Source organism: Hemicordylus capensis, chromosome 2, assembly GCF_027244095.1.
Source record: "Hemicordylus capensis ecotype Gifberg chromosome 2, rHemCap1.1.pri, whole genome shotgun sequence".
NCBI lineage: Eukaryota > Metazoa > Chordata > Lepidosauria > Squamata > Cordylidae > Hemicordylus > Hemicordylus capensis.
In genome coordinates, this window is record NC_069658.1 from 252,245,721 (window position 1) to 252,267,170 (window position 21,450).

At 44.8% G+C, this 21,450-nt stretch overlaps 1 protein-coding gene across 9 annotated transcripts in view; it reads left to right on the forward strand.

Moving 5' to 3' along the window:
• The first annotated feature begins 10,122 nt into the window (after positions 1-10,122).
• LOC128343420 (solute carrier family 2, facilitated glucose transporter member 5-like) overlaps positions 10,123-21,450 on the forward strand; it is a 60,400-nt gene continuing 49,072 nt past the window's right edge. Inside the window, exons 1-3 of one of the 9 annotated variants that reach the window (XM_053292423.1) lie at positions 10,123-10,185; positions 13,883-13,937; positions 15,059-15,154. In XM_053292423.1, coding sequence (XP_053148398.1) covers positions 13,923-13,937; positions 15,059-15,154 — 111 coding nt within the window. In that variant the 5' untranslated portion in view covers positions 10,123-10,185; positions 13,883-13,922. Of the gene's footprint in view, positions 10,186-10,223; positions 10,622-13,882; positions 13,938-15,058; positions 15,155-21,450 lie in introns of those variants that run through there. The other 8 variants (XM_053292431.1, XM_053292430.1, XM_053292429.1 and 5 more) reach the window with 8 other exon arrangements.

Below are 21,450 nucleotides of genomic sequence, written 5' to 3' on the forward strand. Positions count from 1 at the left end.
TTCCATAGATCAATTATGTGCTGTGTGAAAAAGTATTTCCGCTTGTCAGTCCTAAATTTCCCAACCTTCAGTTTCATGGGGTGGCCCCTGGTTCTAGTGTTGTGAGAGAGGGAGACAAATTTCTCTCTGTCTACCCTCTCCACTCCATTCATAATTTTATACGATCATGTCTCCCCTTAGTCGCCTCTCTTCCAAGGTAAGGAGCCCTAGATGCTGTAGCCTAGCCTCCTAAGGAAGGTGCTCCAGGCTCCTGATCGTTTTGGTTGCCCTCTTCTGCACCTTTTCCAGTTCTACAATATCATTCTTAAGGTACAGTGACCAAAGCTGTATGCAGTACTCCAGATGTGGCCGCATCATAGATTTGTATAAGGGCATTATAATATTAGCATTTTTATTTCCAATCCCCTTCCTAATGATCCCTAGCATAGAATTAGCTTTTTTTCACAGCTGCCACACACTGAGACAACACTTTCAATGAGCTGTCCACCACGACCCCAAGATCTCTCTCCTGGTCAGTCACCGACAGCTCAGATCCCATCAGCATATATGTGAAGTTGGTGGTTTTTGCCCCAATGTGCATCGCTTTACACTTGGTTACATTGAACCGCATTTGCCATTTTGTTGCCCTGTCCCCCAGTTTGGAGAGATCTTTTTGGAGTTCCTCACAATCTGTTGTGGAGTTCACTACCCTAAATAGTTTAGTATCATCTGCAAATTTGGCCACTTTGCTGGTCACCCCAACGTCTAGATCACAGTTTCTCAACCGCCAGTCCGCAAACCAGTGCCGGTCCGCGACGGGTTGAGTGCCGGTCCGTGCCTCCTCCCGTCACCACCAGCCTTTCTCTCCCCGCCGGGCTTCCTCTCCCCATCATTTTTGGCTGCTGCCGCACGGCCGAAAGCATAGCTGTACGGTATGTGTGTGAGCCTTCCAACCCCACCTCCCCACCTATCGTCGTCATCTAGCTTTCTAACCTCCCCGTCAGTAGCGGTAGCTGATACAAGAGCGATTCCATGGCCTGCTGTCTGGCCCGGCGTCGCTTCCCAACTGCTAAGTGCGCTGCGCAGGCTTGTCTCACAGTTGGGAAGTGACGCCAGGCCAGACAGCAGGCCACGGTGTCGCTCTTGTATCAGCCGCTGTTGCTGGGGGTAGCGGTGGGGGTAGAAGTCTTGCACACCCCCACAGTTATGACCTCGGTCATGCGGCAGCGGCGGGTTCTGGCAGAGGAGGCGGGGGCGGGGGGGAGGGAGGCAGGGAGAGAAAGTCATGCTCTTGTATAGGGATGTGCGTTTCGTTTCGGATACAAAACATTTTGTGAACAAAACAGGCCATTTCGGCTGTTTTGTAGCCAAAACAAAACACCCAATGCTCAAAACAGAAAATTTTGTAGCCAAAATAAAACGTCCCTATTTCGGATACAAAATGTTTTGTTGTTTCGGCTGTTTTGGAACTCCATTTTGCAATCTCAAAAAGTCTTTCTCCTTCAGTCTCCATTTTGAGTTTTGACATCTGTTTGAATTTCCAGCCATTCCAGCCCGCAGATTGGCCAGCGAAAGCATGGGCCGATCTGCTGGCAATTGCCTCCTTATTCCTTTTAAGCAAATTTAAGGGTAAATTTTACCCTCATTGGCCAGTGGGGCAGTGTGCATTTCATTGTTGTTGTTTCACACTCTTGTGTGTAGATCAATTGCATTTTGGACAGGGGGGATGTAGATGTGAATGACCTTTTGAAATCTGCCTGATTTTTAAAGCTCTGCTGTTGTTGATGTGTGATGTTGATGTTATTTGGGGTGGATTGGGGGCAGAAAGGAGGCTTTAGGGGCAGAAGAGTGGTTCAGGTGGTAGTGCCCCAATGGGTGCCTGCTGCCACCCAGATTCCAAAGGAATTGGGGAAAGGGCTGATTTTTAAAGAATTTCTGAAGTTGAAATGTCTTTGGGGCAGATTCAAGGCAGAAAGGGGGCCTGAGGAGCAAAACAGTGGGTTGGGTGGCAGTGCCCCAAGGGCTGCCTGCCACAACCCAGATTCCAAAGGAATAGGGCAAAGGGCTGATTTCTTAGGAATTGTTGGAAGTTTAGCTTCTTTAAGGTTCTCCCCTCCCCAGGGAATAATGGAGGTTTCAGCAGACCCATAACTCCACCGGGGGGGCACTGGGGTGGCCGGGAGTGAGTGGTGGTGTAGTGCACATAGGGTGCAAGCCGCCCCCATGGGTTGCTAACCCATGGGGTCCTGGGTTCTGTTGTTTCTGAGGTGTTCTGAGTGTAGATTCTCTGGTAGCATATGAGATTTTCAATGACAAACCATGAATCCACTCTCATATGCTACCAGAGAATCTGAATCTACACTCAAAACATCTCAGAAACAACTGAACCCAGTACCCCATGGGTTAGCAACCCATGGGGGTGGTTGGCACCCTATATGGTCTACACCACCACTCGCTCTGGGCCACCCTGGTGCCCCCCAAGTGCAGTTATGGGGCAGGAATCATGGAGGTCCATCATTCCCTATGGGGAAGAATTTACAGACACGCAAACTCCATTACATCTTTAAAAATCAGCCCTCTGCCCAATTCCTTTGAAATAATTCTGGCAGCTTCCTTGCCCCCACTGGGCACTACCACCCACCCTACTCTGCTCTGGGCCACTCCTTTCCCCCCAACATGAACCTTTACTTTTGCTGAAACCTCCATTCTTCCCTATGGGAAAAATCCTATACTTCAAAAATTCACCAAAAATCAGCCCTTTGCCCAATTCCTCTGAAATTTGGGTGGTAGTTTCCACCCATTGGGCACTACCACCCCCACCCACTAGTTTTTCCCTGGGGCCATTTTTAAAAATCCAAAACGTTTTAGATTCGGATTTTGCAATTTCAAACAAAGAACAAAATTGGGTTGTTTCAGATTGGCTGGTTTTGAACAAAGAACAAAACGGGGCTATTTCGGATTCGGGCCAAAAACAAAACAGGAAAAAAATCAAAATGCACAACCCTACTCTTGTATCAGCCGCTGCCACCAACGGGGGGGGGGTAGAAGGCTCGCACACCCCCACAGTTATGTCTTCAGCCATGCGGCAGCGGCGGGTTCTGGCAGAGGGCGGCGGGTGGGCGGGCAGGCAAAAATGGTGGGGAGGGAGGGAGCCGAGCAGGGAAAGAAAGCCGTGCTGGGGGGGGGGGCGAGGTCGAAGCAACTTTTAAAGTTAATGGTGTGTATTGTCCACAAATATGTGGTGCAACAGGATAGTGTATTATGCATACTGACCATGCAGCAATTGGGATGTTGATCAGCTCCCTCTTAAAATGCTTCAAGTAACTCTGTTCCTTCCCTTGGGTAATCCATGTTATTTACCTTGCTTTATTTTTAGGAATTTTGGTGTTATGAGTTACAGTGGAAGGGAATATGGTAATTGCCTGTGATGCTGTACTTTAACAACTCGCTTTGCCTCATGCTGTGTGGCTTTGGGTGGCTGGATCACCCTTAGGTTCCTGTGTGGCTCCAGAGAGACCACTCCACAGTAGACTTTGGGCAACAGTAAACAGGGTGCTGTGATGATGTTTATTGATTTCTCTAGCAACACCCCCTTAGCCTTTGTGTGGGAGCTGGGAGTGGCTGTACTATTGCAGCAGCAGGGAGGAAAGGTCTGCTCTGCAAGCAGCTGCTCTCTAGGAGTGTGCACGGTTCAGTCCAGCACAATAGAACAGACCGCCGGACCGGTCCGGCGGTCTGGTGGTCCGGATGGGCGGGGGACCGTGACTTTAAGCGGGGGGTGGTGGTGGTAGTACTTACAAACACACCCCGCCGCTCTTCCCCCTCCGGCGCTGTTCCTTGGAAAAATCTTCTTGCGGCGGCAGAGGTCCTCCCTGCCGCCCCTGCCCCCGTCGTTGTTAGTTAAGACTTTAACAGAGACGAGTGCTAGCGGCGCGCATGCGCCCTGTGCGGCATCTGATGCTGCCACGCGCGCCGCATATGCAATATATGAATATATTAATATATGGACTGACTATACCATTTATTTAGTATTTATTTTTCCACTGCATTTGTGTGTTCCATCAACACGGTATTCTGATTGAGATTTCTTGATTTCACGTGTTCTCCCTTTTGTAGTGTGATTTTCAGTGTAGGGTCTGGCAGGTCTGTCCATGATGTTTGCCTTCAGCCTCTACAGGCACAAAGGAAAGAACGTGGGAATGGACTGAGGCGGAAGGGAACGGGGGAAGCAGCAGGGAGAGAAAGCATTTTATTTAAAGAACAATGCATTTTATTATGTATTTTGTACAGATTTTATTGTATTTATTAGAATTTTTAATTCAGTTTATTTTATTTCAATTTAAATTACTCTTGGCCTGACAGAACTTCAAAAGTTAAATTTTGATTAAATTTACTTTAATTAATTCCACTTTGATTTAATTAATTGATTGATATTAAGTGTTACTTTAATAATCAGCACCCTAAAAATTGACCTTGGCCCCCATGAACCAAGTCAGGTAAGTTTTGGCCCACCAGGTCATTTGAGTTATGCACACCTGTAGTATAGTACTAATAGATAAACTTGAAACTCCTTTACTAACTGCTGGTCCAGGAAACTGTGCATGAAGGATGCAGCGGTCCTTGACTTCAAAAAGGTTGAGAAACACTGGTCTAGATCGTTTAAGAACAGGTTAAAGAGCACTGGACCCAGGATCAATTCCTGGGGGACTCCACTTCCTACCTCTCTCTATATTGTGCAAATATCGACCATGCGGGGGCTTGTTTTTCCATTTTTCTGCTTGGTTCTTGACTTGTTCTTTCTTGTAGGCCTGCTTTGTTTCATTGGTGTTGAATAGTTTCGCATTATTGACCATTTGAAGTGCATCTTCTTCACTGTCCTTGATATATTCTTCAAGGCCTCTTTTCTCTTCCTCTTCTGTTTGAGGGACTTGCAGCATTCCTCTTCCAACTGAGCTGCGAGGGAGGTATAGCCTATCGACATCACTGCGGGGGTGCAGAGCATGATTGATGGTCATGATTTTCCTGGTCTTACGATCTAGTGTCTCTAGCTCTGCTTGGGTCCAGTCTATTATTCCTGCAGTATATCTGATAACAGGTACAGCCCAGGTGTGTATGGCTTGTATGGTGTTCCCGCCATTGAGTTTGGACTTGAGGATTTTTCTAACTCTCTTGATGTATTCACTTCCCATTTTTCTTTTAACTTCAGCGTGTGCTGTGTTATCAGCCTGGAGAATGCCCAAGTATTTGTAATGTTCTTTCTCTTCCAGGTTCTTGATGTTGCTTCCATTGGGCAGTTCTATTTCTTCTGTTTTTGTTATTTTTCCTCTATTCAATATTAATGCCACACACTTGTCTAGTCCAAACTCCATTGCTATATCGCTACTGAATATATGGACAGTGTTTGTTTAGCAGTGATTCAAATTCTGACATAGACTTTCCATGTAACTTCAGATCGCCCATGTACAGCAGATGGTTTATTTTACTTGATGTTTTAGATGTTTGGTATCTGAGGCCTGTTTTGTTTAGTATTTGTGAAAGTAGAATCATGGCGATTACAAACAACAGAGGGGATAGTGAGTCCCCTTGGAAAATACCGTATCTATAAGACGCTACGGACTATAAGTCGCACCTTAATTTTAATCCAGTTTTTCAGAGTTTTAACATATTAAACTGTTAAAACATATAAGACGCACCTGAATTTTGGCAGATATTTTTCAAGGAAAAAAGTGAGTCTTATAGTCCATAAAATATGGTACCTCTTCTAATGCTAACCTGTCTAAATGTCTTGCCATTGATTGTTAACTGTGTACTCCACATGCTCATTGCTTTTTAAACAATAAATACCTGAATGTTTTTGCTGACAACAGTTGTTTCTAAACATTTTAGTATCCATGTTCGAGGCAATGAATCGAAGGCTTTCTTGTAGTCAATCCATGCAACACTTAGATTCAGATCGTCCATGTACAGCAGATGGTTGATTTTACTTGATGTTTTAGAAGTTTGGTATCCGAGGCCTGTTTTGTTTAGTATTTGTGAAAGTGGAATCATCCACATACTCATTGCATTTAAAAAAAAAATACCTAAATCCATGCAACACTTAGATTTGTTTTTCTTCTCTTGCAGTTTTCTAAAATCATTTTGTCAATCCGCAGCTGGTCTTTTGTGCCTCTGGTGTTCGGGCAACTTCCTTTCTGTTCAACTGGCAGCTGTTTGTTAGTTAATAAGTGTTGCATCACTTCATCTGCTATTATTCCAGTTAATAATTTGAACATGGTTGGCAGGCAGGTTATCGGCCTATAATTACTTGGAACTGCACCTTTTGCTGGGTCTTTCATGATGAGATGAGTTTTCCCAGTTGTTAGCCATTGTTCAATATCACCTCCTTGCAAAATGTGATTGAACTGTTTGGATAGTTGTTTATGAAGGATTGTAAGGTGTTTAAGCCAAAAGCCATGCAGTTCATTGTCGCTTGGAGCAGTCCAATTTTTAATTTTCTTTGCTCTTTCACTTATTTATTCTGGTATTATTAGATCTTGCATTTGTTGGTTACATTTTTCGACCTCTTTCATCCAGCCTGCTTTTTTATTGTAATCTATTGGATTGTCCCATAATTTCCCCCAGAATTGCACTGTTTCTTCTTTATTTGGTGTTTCTAGGTTTCTTGCAGTTTCTCCTTCTATGCTTTGGTAGAAACGTCTCTGATTCGACTGGAATTGGAGATTCTGCCTTGCATCTGCCCAGCCAGCCAAGTCTCCTGGGTGTGGCAGCCAATCAGGCGCCTCCACAGCCCAGCCAATCAGCTGGGTTGCCGGGATTCATTTTCCCTGGCACACCCAGGAGATATATATAGATCATCAATGTGAGCTGTCATTGCTCAGTGTTGAGGGAAATACTCCCAGATGATGCCCAGAGATACTCTTCCTTTCTTATCACTTCACGTATTCCAAATTCATATTGAATTTTGGAGGATGTTAATGTAATGATTTTAGTATTTGCATAAATAAGACTAAAACTAAGGTTCTGACTAAAAATAGAGATCAGAAAATTAAAGATAGATTTGATGAAATAAGTGGGTTAAAAGTGGAGAAGAAAGTGAAATATTTGGGAGTTTGGTTAACAAATAATAACTCTGTGTTGTTTTCAAATAATTATGTTAAAACATGGAACTCAATGAAAAATGATTTCCAAAGATGGTCTAAAATGAATTTATCTTTGATGGGAAGAATCTCAGCGGTCAAGATGAATGTTTTGCCTAAAATGTTATTTCTTTTTCAGACTATTCCTATAATTAATAACCTGACTTGTTTCAGGCAATGGCAGAAGGATATAACTAAATTTGTTCGGCAGGGGAAAAGACCAAGAATAAATTTTAAGAATTTAACAGATGCAAAGGAAAGGGGTGGTCTTACCTTGCCAGACTTAAGGTTGTATTTGGATGCTGTATGTTTGACATGGCTAAAGGAATGGATAACACTGAGAAACCCTAGAGTCCTTGATCTGGAGGGATTTGATAGAAGGTTTGGATGGCATGCTTATCTATGGTATGAAAAAACTAAAGTACATAAAGATTTTTTGAATCATTATGTAAGAAGGAGTTTAATGAGGGTATGGTTAAAATATAAAAATTGGTTGGAACCAAAAACTCCGTTATGGATATCCCAGATTGAAGCTCTATCACGTAAAGAAGTAAATACGCAGATGTCTGAGGGTACATATAGAGATCTGTTGTATTTCCATGGAAACGATTGTAAGTTAAAATCTTTAACTGAATTACAAAATGTGGTTAGAGATTGGTTTCAGTACTATCAGTTAAATGAGGTGTATAAGAAAGACCTTAAAGTTGGATTTCGTATTTTGAGAAGGGATTATGTCAAGACGATGAAAAATTAATCTCTAAAATGTATAAATTACTACTTTTGGAGGAGACTAGAGAGGAATTGGTTAAAACAACTATGATAAAATGGGCTCAAGATGTTGGACATAATATAGAAATGGCAGCGTGGGAGAAGCTATGGAAAAGTGATTTAAAATTTACTGCTTGTTATGCACTGAAGGAAAATTTTTACAAAATGATGTATAGATGGTATCTAACGCCTAAAAAACTGGCATTAATGTATAAAAATGTTTCAAACAAATGCTGGAAGTGTGGCCATATTGAAGGTACTTTTTTTCATATGTGGTGGACATGTGGGAGGGCTAAGGCCTATTGGGACATGATATATAATGAATTGAAGAAGATATTTAAAGTGACATTTCCTAAGAAGCCAGAATTCTTCCTACTAGGAATAACACAAGGAGCAATTTCTATAAATAATTTAACTTTTTTTATGTATGCTTCTACGGCGGCCAGAATATTATATGCACAGAAATGGAAGACTAACGAACTACCTTCAAAAGAAGATTGGTTGATAAAAACTCTAGAATATGCAGAAATGGCAAAACTTACAACACTGATTAGAGACCAAAGTTTAGAACGCTTCAAGGAAGATTGGAAACCTTTTTTGGTTTATTTAAAGAATTATTTTCCTACTATGGATCTTACAGCAGGATTTGAAATTTGAAATGCAGGTTGGGCAGATTAATGGTGGTGGAAGGTTTAAATTTGTGTTTTGCGTTTTTTAATTAATGTTATAACAAGGGTAAAATTTATAGTTGGTATCACGAAAAGAGGTGCGCGGGAAGTCTACTTATAAATGTGTTTATTATGACTGTTATGGTTACTGTTATTGTTAAAAGTTAATTAAAAAATTGAAAAAAAAAGATTTTAGTATTTGCATAGCACTTTTATTTATTTATTTATTTATTTATTTATTTATTATTAAAACTTTTATACCGCCCTTCCAAAAGGCTCAGGGCAGTTTACATTAAAACACCATTAAAATCAGTTAATAATTAAAACAAAAATAATAAAGCATAAAAACAATAATTAACAATTAAAAGCATTGTAAAACAACAATTAAATAATCAGAAGAATTTAAAAACAAGTTTTAAGAAGCTGAGAAAGCCTGGTTGAAGAGATGTTCAGGTGTTTTTTTAAAATTGCCAGAGATGGGGAGGATCGTATCTCAGCAGGGAGCGCATTCCACAATCTCAGGGCAGCAGCCGAGAAGGCCCGTCTCTGTGTAGCCACCAAACGAGTTGGCAGAAACTGGAGACGGACCTCCTCAGATGACCTCAATGGGCGGTGGGGCTCATAGCGAAGAAGACGCTCTCTTAAATAAGAGGCTCTTGAGTGGCCCTAACCCTTTCCGGCAGTTTAGAAGACAATAACCCCATCAGTGGGGAGATGGGGTCCTAGTTCAGTGGCAGAGCATCTGCTTTGCATGCAGAGGAGCCCAGGTTTAATCCCTCCCATCTAAAGGATGGGCTGGGGGTGGTCGGGGGGAGACTGCTGCCAGCCATTGTAGACCAGGGCTGCACAACTTTGGCCCTCCAGCTGTGTTTGGACTACAACTCCCATCATCCCCAGCCACAGTGGCCAATAATGAGATATGAGGTGGGGGACTGGAGTTGTGCAGCCCGGGCATAGAGAGTACTGAGCTAGATGGGCCAATGGCCATACACAGTATAAGGCTGCTTCCTATGTTCCTAAGGGCAGCCATGATAAAGAATAGACTCTTCACATACAGAGGCAGTAGACCTCTGGTTTCCAGACGCAGCAGGGCAGGGCCTTCACTTCTGCACCCAGTAACTAGTCTCACATAGTGCTGATTTTCACAAACAGTGTCTGCTGCTGCTGCTACTATTACTATTTATATACTGCTTTTCCACAAAAGTTCTCAAAGCAGTTTACATAAAGAAATAGATGCTACAGTCTCTCCATGTACAGTAAGTGTTGCTGGTCTGTGAATCCAGTGGCTTCTCCCAAACACTCTTGGGGTACTTACAAAGGAGCCTCACTGAATGTATTATGACTGGAAGGTGGATGGATCGGAATATTTATATCAGGATGGAATTTCCTCTCTGCTGAAATCAGCTAGACACCCTGCATACTACTTCTCCTCCCCCTGCAGCATTGTGGCTCGGCTCACTTGCCTGAGCCGCCTTCAAACCTTGGCTCAGAAGGCATTTTTCTCCATGTGAGTGTTGCTGAACTACTGCTCGAAACAATATTGTAATCCTAAGAATGGCCCTGTCAGGTCAGTCAGTATTATTCCCAAATGGCAGATGGAGAGGCTAAGGCCACCTGGCACGTTGGTGGCAGAGGTGAGATCTGAATAGGGCACTTCCTGATCCGGAGCTCAGTGTCTTAGCCATCATGCCAGGGCTACACAAGTTTGGCCCTCCCGCTGTTTTTGAACTACAACTCCCATGGTCCTCAGCCACAGCGGCCAATAGTCAGGGGTGATCCGAGTAGCCCAATCATGGGGGTAGCCCAACCACAGCTGAAGGGACAAAGTGGTACAGCCCTGCGCTATGCGATGCCATCCCTAGTGAGCCAGTCAGGAATGTGCACAGTGTGATACGGATCCACACCCTTTCACCTCAGAGCCCAACTGTCAACAGCAGATCCTGGAACCTTCTGGCATCCTTTGCCTGATTGGCTCTCGCAAGGCCGTTCACCTTCCGAGTGTCTCATTTCAAGAGGACACTGGGCTGGGTTGACTTCTCCTCTCCTCACCAGTACAGGAAGAGAGTCTAGGTTAGTTTCCATGCTTTTTGTCTGTTTGTCCTGAGCACCTCTGTGGAGATCACCCTACGAAGAGCGGATTGGCCGCCTGTAGGTCATCTCGATAGCTACCCATGCTTGGGCCTTTTTAGAGCCCAGTTACCCTGGAGAAAACAGTTTCAACTGGGGCCCTGTTCAGGCGTTATATAACACTGTACACACATAGGGCACCATTCTGCCTAGTCTAACCATTGTAAAGCCACCAGGGCCAATGGAAACAATGAAAGTAGCACAAGGCAAGAGCCTGCACAGTTATATGGAGATTCACAACAGCCCCAAGGCAGCAGCCCAATGTTGTGGGTTTGACAGTGCAAAATGATAACCATTATCTTAAAAAACAAAACACCCAAACTTAAATAAATACAAATAAAACAAAACTGTGGACACTTTACCCAGATATAGCATGAACAAGGGTTCACCAGAAATCCCTGCTTCCATGCCAACTCTTTCTTAGACCATGCCCCCAATTTCCACGCAAACAAGGCCCGTTCAAACAATTGTTTTACTCTAGCTATAACGTTACCATCGTTAGCATGTTTGTGCGAACCACATGTCAAGGCGGGAATCTTGGGCCATATACCACCTGGGCATGGGTTCACACAATCACTTCAATGTTGGTTCTCCTCCCACCTGCACTACCACCCCCTTGCTTACTTCAATGGAGGGGCACTCAGTAGTGGCAGGCTACTGGTACCCAGGTCCAGTGAGGCAAGAGCTCAAAGAAGGTAGGCCCATTGGGAGGGAACAAAAAGTAGCTTGGCAAGCACATTGCCTCAGTTTTTTTTAACCTGTGTACCCATTTGGGATCCCGTGTCTCCATTTGGGATCCAGATCCTGTAACGGTGTTGATTTGGCCATGACATGGCATCACCTCTGCTCCTGGATCTCAGAGATGATGGATGGGGTTCTGGAGACAGGGTGGGAAGCCCCAGGGCTTCTCTGGGTGCAGGTCAAGGAGAACAACAAGCTCTGGCTGCTCACAGTCTGTTGAATCTAGGGCGCTTTCATTAGGCTGGGGGCAGGGGGCCTTGGTTGGGACCATGCTTCTTGTTGTCACCGTCCTCCTCCAAAACCACTGTCAAACTATTGTCTGTGAAGACAATACTGAGCTAGATAGACCAATGATAGACCAATGGTCTGTCTCAGTATATGGCAGCTTTCTGTGTTCCTATGTTAAAAGGATCTCCCCCAGCTCAGAGTCTGTGGGTCCTGACAGAGAGGCAAGAGGGCAGCAGGCTGACTGTTTCTACCCTCTTCCTTGTGTTTGGAATTCTCTCTGGTATGCTGGCTGCAGATGGATGCAGATGGATTCTGCATCTCTGTACACATGGTGCAGGGAGAGAGGAGCTTGCATGTTGCAAGGGAGAAGAAAGGAACGAAGGGAAAAAAGGAAGAAGGAAGTGGCTGGCAGGAAGGAAGGAAGGAAGTCAGTCCCTGAGAGTAGCAGTCTACATATCAAAGGGATAGTGTCAGAGCAGTAGAGAAGGGATGACCAATGTCTTGACCCTCTAGCCCTCTGACTCACTAGTCTGTTCTCCTACATCATTGAGACAAGAGACAGCGCATAGTCCTTCACTTCCAACACCTTGTCCAGTGGAGTGGTGGTGGGATGTGGTGGTACCAGCTCTTTCTGTTCTTCAGAGGGCGGAAGAAGCAGGAGGACCTGCCACCACTACTGCATTCCCTCCAATGACTGAGAGGGAGGATGAGAGGCTGGGAGGGGAAGAAGTTCCCACCGAGTCTTTTACTGGCAGCTCCTCCCCCTTGGGCACGTGGCCTTCCCTCCCTCTTTGAGTTGCAATTTGTGATTGTTTAGCTAAGCACCAAGAGGAAGCTGCCCACTCAAGTTACGAAGTAGTGCAGAGCCTTATTGTTGCAGTTAGTCAAGAACATGCATGGAGATTGTAGTGTAGTATAAAGTAAATAAGATTTATTAGGTTAAGTACATTTGAGATAGGAAAGACCTATCCTAACTATGAGCTACATAATGAATAGGAGTGGGGAGAGAGAGATGCTCCCATCTTCTCTCCAAGGAGAAAGGAAGTAGAACTGACTCTCTACAGGAAGTTCGTGAGGAGTCAAGGCAGGGCACATAGAGTAGAGGCAAAGCAGGGACAGGTAAGGGGACCTAACTAACTGCCTCTAGAAGTCATTAGGATAAGAACATAAGAAAATAAGAACAGCCCTGTTGGATCAGGCCCAAGGCCCATCTAGTCCAGCAGCCTGTTTCACACAGTGGCCCACCACATGCCACTAGAAGCCTACAGGCAGGAGTTGAGCACATGCCCTCTCTCCTGCTGTTACTCCCCTGCAACTGGTACTCAGAGGCATCAGAGGTGGCCTAAAGCCCTCCGACTAGTAGCCATCAATAGACCTCTCCTCCATGAAGTTATCCAAACCCCTCTTAAAGCCATCCAGCTTGTTGGCTGTCACCACATCCTGTGGCAGAGAATTCCACAAGTGGATTATGCCTTGTGTGGAAAAAATACCTCCGTTTGCTGGTCCTAAATTTCCTGGCAATCAATTTCATGGGATGACCCCTGGTTCTAGTGTTATGGGAGAGGGAGAAAAATTTCTCTCTATCCAATTTCTCAGGATAGTTGGTGCGAAAGGCTGAAGCACTGGAACTCAATCTCCAACACTTTGTTTCATCATAGAGGGCTCTGGGCGGAAGTCCCTTTGCTGAGGGGGAGGGCAGAAGAGACACAAATCTTCCACACTGCTGTTGCCTTCTCCCTCTTGCCTCCCCATCTTCAAATGGGAACATCCCAGAGTCTCAGGACTCCTGCCTTCTCTTGTTACTCCCCATATGAACTATGGGCCTCAGCTAGGGCCTGATTTGGCCAACCCCTGATGCTGCCCCTGGAAGCAACATACTTCTATGCATCAGACATTTTAAGGGGACACACAACAAGGGCCTTCATGAAAGGACTGTCATGGGTGGCCAATCTGAGGCTCTGCAATTGTTGACAGACTACAATTCTTATCACCCCCAGCCACAATTTATTGTGAATGAGGGTGATGGGAGTTGTAGTTCAACAGCAGCTGGAAGGTCACAGACCATCATCATGTCCTGCTTGTGAGTTCTCTTGGAGAGTCATCTGGCTGACTGTTGTTACAAACTGAATGATGGACTAGTTAGGCTTTGGCCTAATTCAGCAAGGCAGTTTTTATGTTCTTAAGTTGAAAGAGTTCACAAGCTCCTAACAATTCCCCCCTCTTCTTTCCCTATAGCTAAGCCTGATTTCTGATCCCTACCTAAGAAAGCAAGGAGATGGGATACTTCCAGGTGAGCTTGGAGAGTCTGTCTCTTCTTCTGGATTCATACATTATCAACAATCTAAGCTAATGTGTTCTTGATTTCCAAGGCTATGGATCTGAGATTTATATGACAATTTGCTTGCTGGTATGTGTGGAAAGAGTACCATTGCTCTTGGACAAGCACTGCTCCAGCGCTTTTTATTGTTGTCCGGAAGTGGCCCAGTGGTTTCTGGAAAGGTTGTAATAAATAAAAGATGCTCCTGGCTACAAACTACAGATGGGCCTTCTAATTACATTTTCTTGGAAGTTTAAAGATGTGGCATGTGGGGAGAAATGCTAGAACAATGGGAAGTGCCCTCAAAATAAGGGGGGGGGGAGTTTGTGACAGACCATTTTCTATAATTTTGTTGTATTACAAGATTACCAAACAAACAATACTCTACATTAAAGTATATAGACACACGCGCACTTGCACACTCACAGACACGCAAGTATACAAAATACAATCAAACACAAATTAGTAATAATACACATAACTATATACTGCTTTTTAACAACAAAAAGATCTCATTGTTGACACAAAAAAAGAAATGAGATGGTTTTCTGTGCCAAAAGGCTGAATAGGGACAGGACTGAAAAGGGCTGCAGCTGAATAGGGACATTCACTCTCCCTCTGCTAAAAATATGAGAGCCACCCCTTAAAAATGTGCCTCTTTGCCCAGTTTTAACAGAGACAACAATGTGCCAATAGACTCTTACCCACTCAAAATCTTTACCACATTTCATAGAGAAGCTCCTGTATCTTTCAGTATTTTTAAATAGACATTGAAGTATTTTAATATATAGAATGAATGAAGAGAGACCAGTTAGGCTTGGAGGTTTTTTGTGTTTATCTTCTTGGAGTCAAGTGTATTCAGTCATTTTTGACATATTTTCCAGGATGTAGTTTAACTGAACTATTCAGAGTGCACAAGTTGCATTTATAGTCAAATGCCTGACTTCTCTTTTTATTTTGCATTTGACTGCAGATGTTTGTTTTTAATGTTGAAGTATATTTAAGACATAATGCATTGCATGATAAATTTTAAAAGGTATTTCTGAATTATCTGCCCTGGACACTCACTCCAGTTTCTACTGTTCTTCCCCTAGGAGCTGACATTATCACTTGTCCTGATAACCATGATTTCTTGCTTGGGAGCTTTGCAGTATGGTTACAACTTCTGGATCCTCTACAGTTCTGTTTTGGTAAGATGGCCCTGTAGTGCAGATGAATTCTGAGAGCAGAGCTTAAGATATAAGCTTCCAACTATTCCCGTTGTTAATGGATATTCCACATTTTGGGTGTTTGTCCCATATTTTGCCTTTGCGGGAGATTTTGGTGCTTTAAGAAAAAACCGTTGACGTTAATCCCTCATGTGGGGGAAGAGCAGTTGCCTCTTGGCGCTAGTGCACATGATGAGAGAAGCACTGTCGCTGCTATCACTTCCCACCACAAAGTAAACCCACCGAGTACTGGGAGGTGAATGAGAGTGACGCCAGCAGCAGTGACAAGCATCACTGGAGAGACAGGATGCTCCAGGTTAAGATGAATGGCACCTAGGAAACCTCTACACTGCCACCTTGTTTCAAATTCACAATGCAGTTCCAGCTTTACAAGACCTGCCATAGGAAGGGAGACGCCACTAGGCCGCTGCTGGTATGTGGGTAGTGGAGGAGGAGGAGGAGGAGGAGGCGACGACAATGGCATCTCAGGCTCACACTGACATTGGGACTGGCTCAGCTCTGAGCAATGTTGTCTTAATACATTTGAAATTGAAAAGTGGATCACAGGGCTAATACTTGGCAGTGAAGGGGCACATCCTCATTGGGGGCGGGGCGGGGGTTTCTGGCCACAGGCGGGAGTCATCGTTGCATTTAAAGCTCCTTGCACGGCACGGCACAGGAGCTCCGTCAGGCTTTGTTACCCCCATTAGTGCAGCTTGCCTTCCTCCCCTGCATGGCCGTCCCCAAAAACCATTTCCTCCTGCCATTACACCCACCGTGCAGAGCATGTGGGGGCTTTCAGGTCCACACACTTCTGCAATCCGCCTTCCCTGTCACCCCCAAGGTGGATCTGATAGCATTCACAGCACCACCCCAACCCCAATTCACTTGTTGCCATGCACGCCACCTGCAAGGGGGATACAATGTTCCTTTCTTGTCACCTCCCTGCAAACCCCCCAAAAGGACCTAACAGTCTTTGCAGCAACACCCCATCCCCCAAAGTGCCCATTGCCATGCAAGAGGGAACCCATGTCCTTTCCTTCCTCATCTCACACCCCCAAGGCAGCTGTTGCCCTCTCCTGCACCCTCAGCAGGAGCATCTGATTGCGTGCCCTGAAACACCCTACCCCACAAGCCTACTTTCGCCCTCCATGCCGCATGCAAGGGGAATCCCATGTCCTTCCCTTCCCCATCCAACACCCCGAAGGTGCTCGTCGTCACCCTCCCGGCTGCCCTCCACATCTCTGGTCATGTATGAGTGGGAAATCTTTGCACTTTCGTTTGAAATGAACACAGCAGTTTGAGAAAGAAAGGTTTGACTTGATTTGACAATAGAATACTGGCAGCCCTTTCACTAGCTGGGTGAGGGGCAGGTGCTTGCAATCTCCTATCCCACCTGCTGCTGTGGCGCTTAAAAAGGAGAGCCCTTAAAACCGATCTGTTTGGCCTGGCCTTCCAGGGTTTTTAAATAGTTGTTAATTGGTTTTAATGTTGTGACCTGTTTTTTAGGGTTTTTTAATTGTTGAGATGGTTTAATTACTGTTTCATGAGGTTTTAATTGTTGTTTTATACTGTTTTATCATTTTTGTTTTAATTGTTAACTGGTTTTAATGGTTTCGTTTTAATTGTAAACCGCCCTGAGCCATTTTGGAAGGACGGTATAAAAATCGAATAAACAAACAAACAAACAAATAATAAAAAGGCAGCAAGCCCTTCTGGCAACATGAAGCTGCCTGCCTTGGTAATGGACTCGGGGGGAAAGCTCCCAGGCATGTCTTGTGAAGGCCAATCTCACAGTAGTGCCGCCCTAGTGCTGTGGGGGTTTGTGGTTATTTAGCAAAGCACCAAGGAAGCTACCACTCCAGTTACAGAGTGCAGAGTTTAGTTTTTGCAGCTTCTTAAGTAACATGCAAGGAGATCACTGTAGAGTCTAAGTTACTTAACTAGTTTATTGGTGAAGTACATTTGGGATAGGAAAGGCCTATCCTAACTATCATCTGCATAATGAATAGGTAGGGAGAGAGAGAGATGTTTCCATCTTCTCTCTAGGAGGAAAGGAAGAGGACTGACTAACTACAGGAAATACTTGAGGAGTCAAGGCAGGGGTCATAGAGCAGAGGCAAGCAGGGACAGGTAAGGAGACCCTCACTAACTATCTCCTAGTGGTCATTAGGATAGTTGGTACAAAAGGTCAATGCACTCAAACTCCATCTCCAACAAGTGCCATCAGCGATATTCAGGGGCTACACCACTGAGCCCGCTGCCACAGCATGGTCTCAGAGGTGGCCTGGGGTTCCCCCAAGCTTATTGTTTTGGGGGATTTCAATGTCCATGGTGAGGCCCCCTAGTGGGATTTTATGGCCTCCATGGCAACCATGGGCCTGTCTCAGTTGGTATTGGGCCCTACCCACATGGCAGGACATACTCTGGATCTGGTTTTTGCCGACCGGGAAATAAATGATCTGGAGGTGGGGGAATTTGAGACGAATCCCTTGTCATGGACAGATCATCATCTGGCGGGGTTTAGTTTGACTGCTCCGTCTGCCCTCTGCAGGGGTGGTGGACCCATTAGGATGGTCTGCCCCCGGAGGCTTATACTTGGATTCCAGATGGCCCTCGGGGAGTTTCCAGTGTCCAGAGCTGGTGACCCTGTCAAGGCCCTGGTTGATCTCTGGAATAGAGCGATGGCCCGGGCTGTTGACACGGTTGCTCCTAAACGCCCTCTCCGGCTTGGTGGAGCCCGATCTGTTCCTTGGTTTTCCTCAGAGCTTAGGGCGATGAAGCAACTCGGGCGACGGCTGGAACGATACTGGAGGGAGAGTTGTGACGAATCCGACTGAACACGGGCTAGAGCCCATTTTAGGGACTACTCCGTGGCGGTGGGGGCAGCAAAGAAATGTTTTTTCTCCGCCTCCATTGAATTTGCTCAGTGCAGACAAACAGAGCTGTTTCGTGTGGTAAAAACATTGCTTTACACATCCCCCCAGATAATGGGGGAGGAGTCATCTACAGCTCACTGTGATCAGTTTACCTGCCACTTTGCAGATAAAGTCGCTCGCATCTGTGCTGATTTGGACTCCAGAGCTTTGGCAGTTCCGGCAGACATGCCTCTGGTACCATCTGGTCCTGTTGTGTTGGATTTTTTTCAGTTGGTGCAGTCTGAGGATGTGGACAAGATCCTGTGCAGTGTGCACGCGACATCGTGCGCTCTTGACCCTTGCCTTTCATGGCTAATAAAAGCTGCCAGGGAGGGGACAGGCAGATGGTTGGAGGTGATCATTAATGCTTCATTAAGGGAAGGCAGGATGCCATCGTGCCTCAAGGGGGCGGTGGTAAGACCACTATTAAAAAAGCCCTCCTTTGATCCTTCCAACCTGGACAACTATAGACCTGCCCTTTTTGGGCAAGGTGATAGAGCGTGTGTTGGCGTCCCAGCTGCAGAGGGTCTTGGATGATATGGATTATCTGGACCCTTTTCCATCTGGCTTCCGCTCCAGATGTGGCTGAGACTGCCTTGGTCACTCTAGTGGATTACCTATGCCCAGAACTAGACATGGGGAGTGCGTCCCTGTTGGTTCTGCTGGACCTCTCAGCAGCGTTCGATACCATCGACCATTGTATCCTTCTGGGCCGCCTCTCGAATATGGGAATCGGAGGTACTGCGCTGCAGTGGTTCTGGTCCTTTTTTGAGGGGAAGAGTCCAGAAGGTGGTGCAGGGGGACTACTGTTCAGCCCCATGGCCATTGGCCTGTGGGGTCCCACAGGGTTCGGTCTTGTCCCCCATGCTGTTTAACATCTACATGAAGCCGCTGGGAGAGGTCGTCCAGGGACTTGGATTGAGTTGTCAGCAATATGCGGATGACACTCAGCTCTATCTCTCCTTGTCACCTGATCCTAGGGAGGTGGTGGATGTCCTGAATCGGGGGCTGGAGGCCATGATGGGTTGGATGTGGGCTAATAAACTGAAATTGAATCTGGACAAGACGGAGGTACTGTTGGTCAGTAGGAGAGCCAGTTGGGATGAGGAGATTTTACTGGTTCTGGATGGGGTTGCACTCTCCTTGAAGAAACAAGTACGCAGCTTGGGGGTACTACTGGACCCAGCTCTGCTTTTGGAAGCTCAGGTGGAGGCGGTGGCCAGGGGTTCCTTTGCACAGCTTCGGCTAGTGTGCCAGCTACGTCCCTTTCTCGAGAAGGCAGATCTGGCCACGGTTATCCATGCCTTAGTCACGTCACGGCTGGATTACTGTAATGCACTCTATGTAGGGCTGCCCTTGAAGAATATCTGGAAACTGCAGCTAGTGCAAAACGCGGCAGTTAGGGTTTTATCCGGATCTGCCTGTTGGGAGCACATCACACCCATTTTGAAAGAGTTGCACTGGCTGCCAGTTCGCTTCTGGGTCCAATTCTAGGTACTGGTTTTGACCTTTAAAGCCCTTAACGGTTTGGGCCTGGGGTACCTGAGGGACCACTTGCTCCCAAGGGTTTCTGCCCGCTTAACAAGGACATCTGAGGGGGCTCTGCTCCGGGTGCTGACAATGAGGGAGGCCCAGCTGTCGTGCACTCGGGACAGGGCCTCCTCTGCTGCTGCCCCCAGACTTTGGAATGCTCTCCCAGTGACTATTCACTCCTCGGACTCCATCACAGCTTTTAGAAAGCTTTTTAAATCTTGACTTTTTATCCAGGCTTTTACATAATTGTTTTTATTGCTGCTTCTATGTGTTTTTACCTGTTGTATCATTTTTATGCTTGTATTTTATAGATTTTAAATTTGGTTTGTTTTTATATTTTTGGCTTAATAATTTTATTGTCATTTTATTTTATGTTTTTTAACTTTTGTAAACCGCCTTGTGATTGTTTTTAATCAAAGGCGGTATATAAATGCAACAATAAATAAATAAATAAATAACCCCCCCTCTTTTCTGCTGCCTACCTCACCTTCTGGATGTGCAGCCGGGTCCACAGGCTCTTCCAGCAGGATGCTTCCCCTTGTCTTGCAGATATTGTGGAGGATGCAGTAGGCATGTTGCTAACTGAGCAAAGAGGCACCTTTTAAAAGTGGTGATTCTTTTTATTTAGCAGGGGGAGAGCAACTGGTCCTATACATCCCAGCACGGCATTCCTACAGTGGCTGTAGCTGGTGTCTGTCTTGTGTTTCTTTTTAAGATTGTGAAGACTTTGGGGACAGAGAGCCATTTCATTCATTCATTCATTTCTTTTTTTAAAAAAAAATTTAAATTGATTTTTACAATATCTTAACAATCTCGTTACATCCAATTAAACAAGTGTTGACTTCCCGCTCGCCAATCCGTGCGAATCACTAACTATACAATGCAACCATTGCTATAGTAATTCAAAACATATATCCCATAGCTTACAAACTCGATTTTACTCTACTCGGCCTGCTAATATTACTAAATTTCAAACCCTGTTGAAAAATCAATATTAGAAAAATAGTTCTTTAGGTATAATAAGAATGGTTTCCAATCTTCTTTAAAACATTCCAAGTTTTGATCTCTTATCAGTACTGTAGGTTTTGCCATCTCAGCATATTCCAAAATTTTTATCAGCCAATCTTCTTTTGAGGGCAATTCATTATCCTTCCATTTCTGTGCATATACTATTCTGGCCGCTGTGGTTGCATACATTAAAAATGTTAAATTTCTTGTGGCAAACTCTCCTTGCGTTATTCCCAGCAGAAAGGATTCTGGTCTCTTAGGAAATGTCATTTAAAAATTTTTCTTTAACTCATTATATATCATGTCCCAAAAGTCCTTTGCCTTCCTACAGGACCACCACATATGGAAAAAAGTTCCTTCACAGTGTCCACATTTCCAACATTTGTTTGAAACATTTTTATACATTAGTGCTAATTTTTTAGGTGTCAAATACCACCTGTACATCATCTTATAATAATTTTCTTTTAAAGTATAACAAGCAGTGAACTTTAAATCCATTTTCCATAATTTTTCCCAAGCTGCCATATCTATATTATGACCCACATCTTGAGCCCATTTTATCATAGTCGTTTTAACCACTTCATCTCTTGTCTCCTCCAAAAGCAGCAGCCTATACATCTTAGAAACTAATTTTTCATCATTTTCACAGAGCTCCTTCTCAAATCTCGACATTTGATCCTCAAATCCAACTTTAAGATCCTTCTTATAAACTTCATTTAACTGATGATACTGAAACCAACTACTAACCAAATTTTGTACTTCAATTAGGTTTTTTAATTTACAGCCCTTTTCTTGGAAACATAACAAATCCCTATAGGT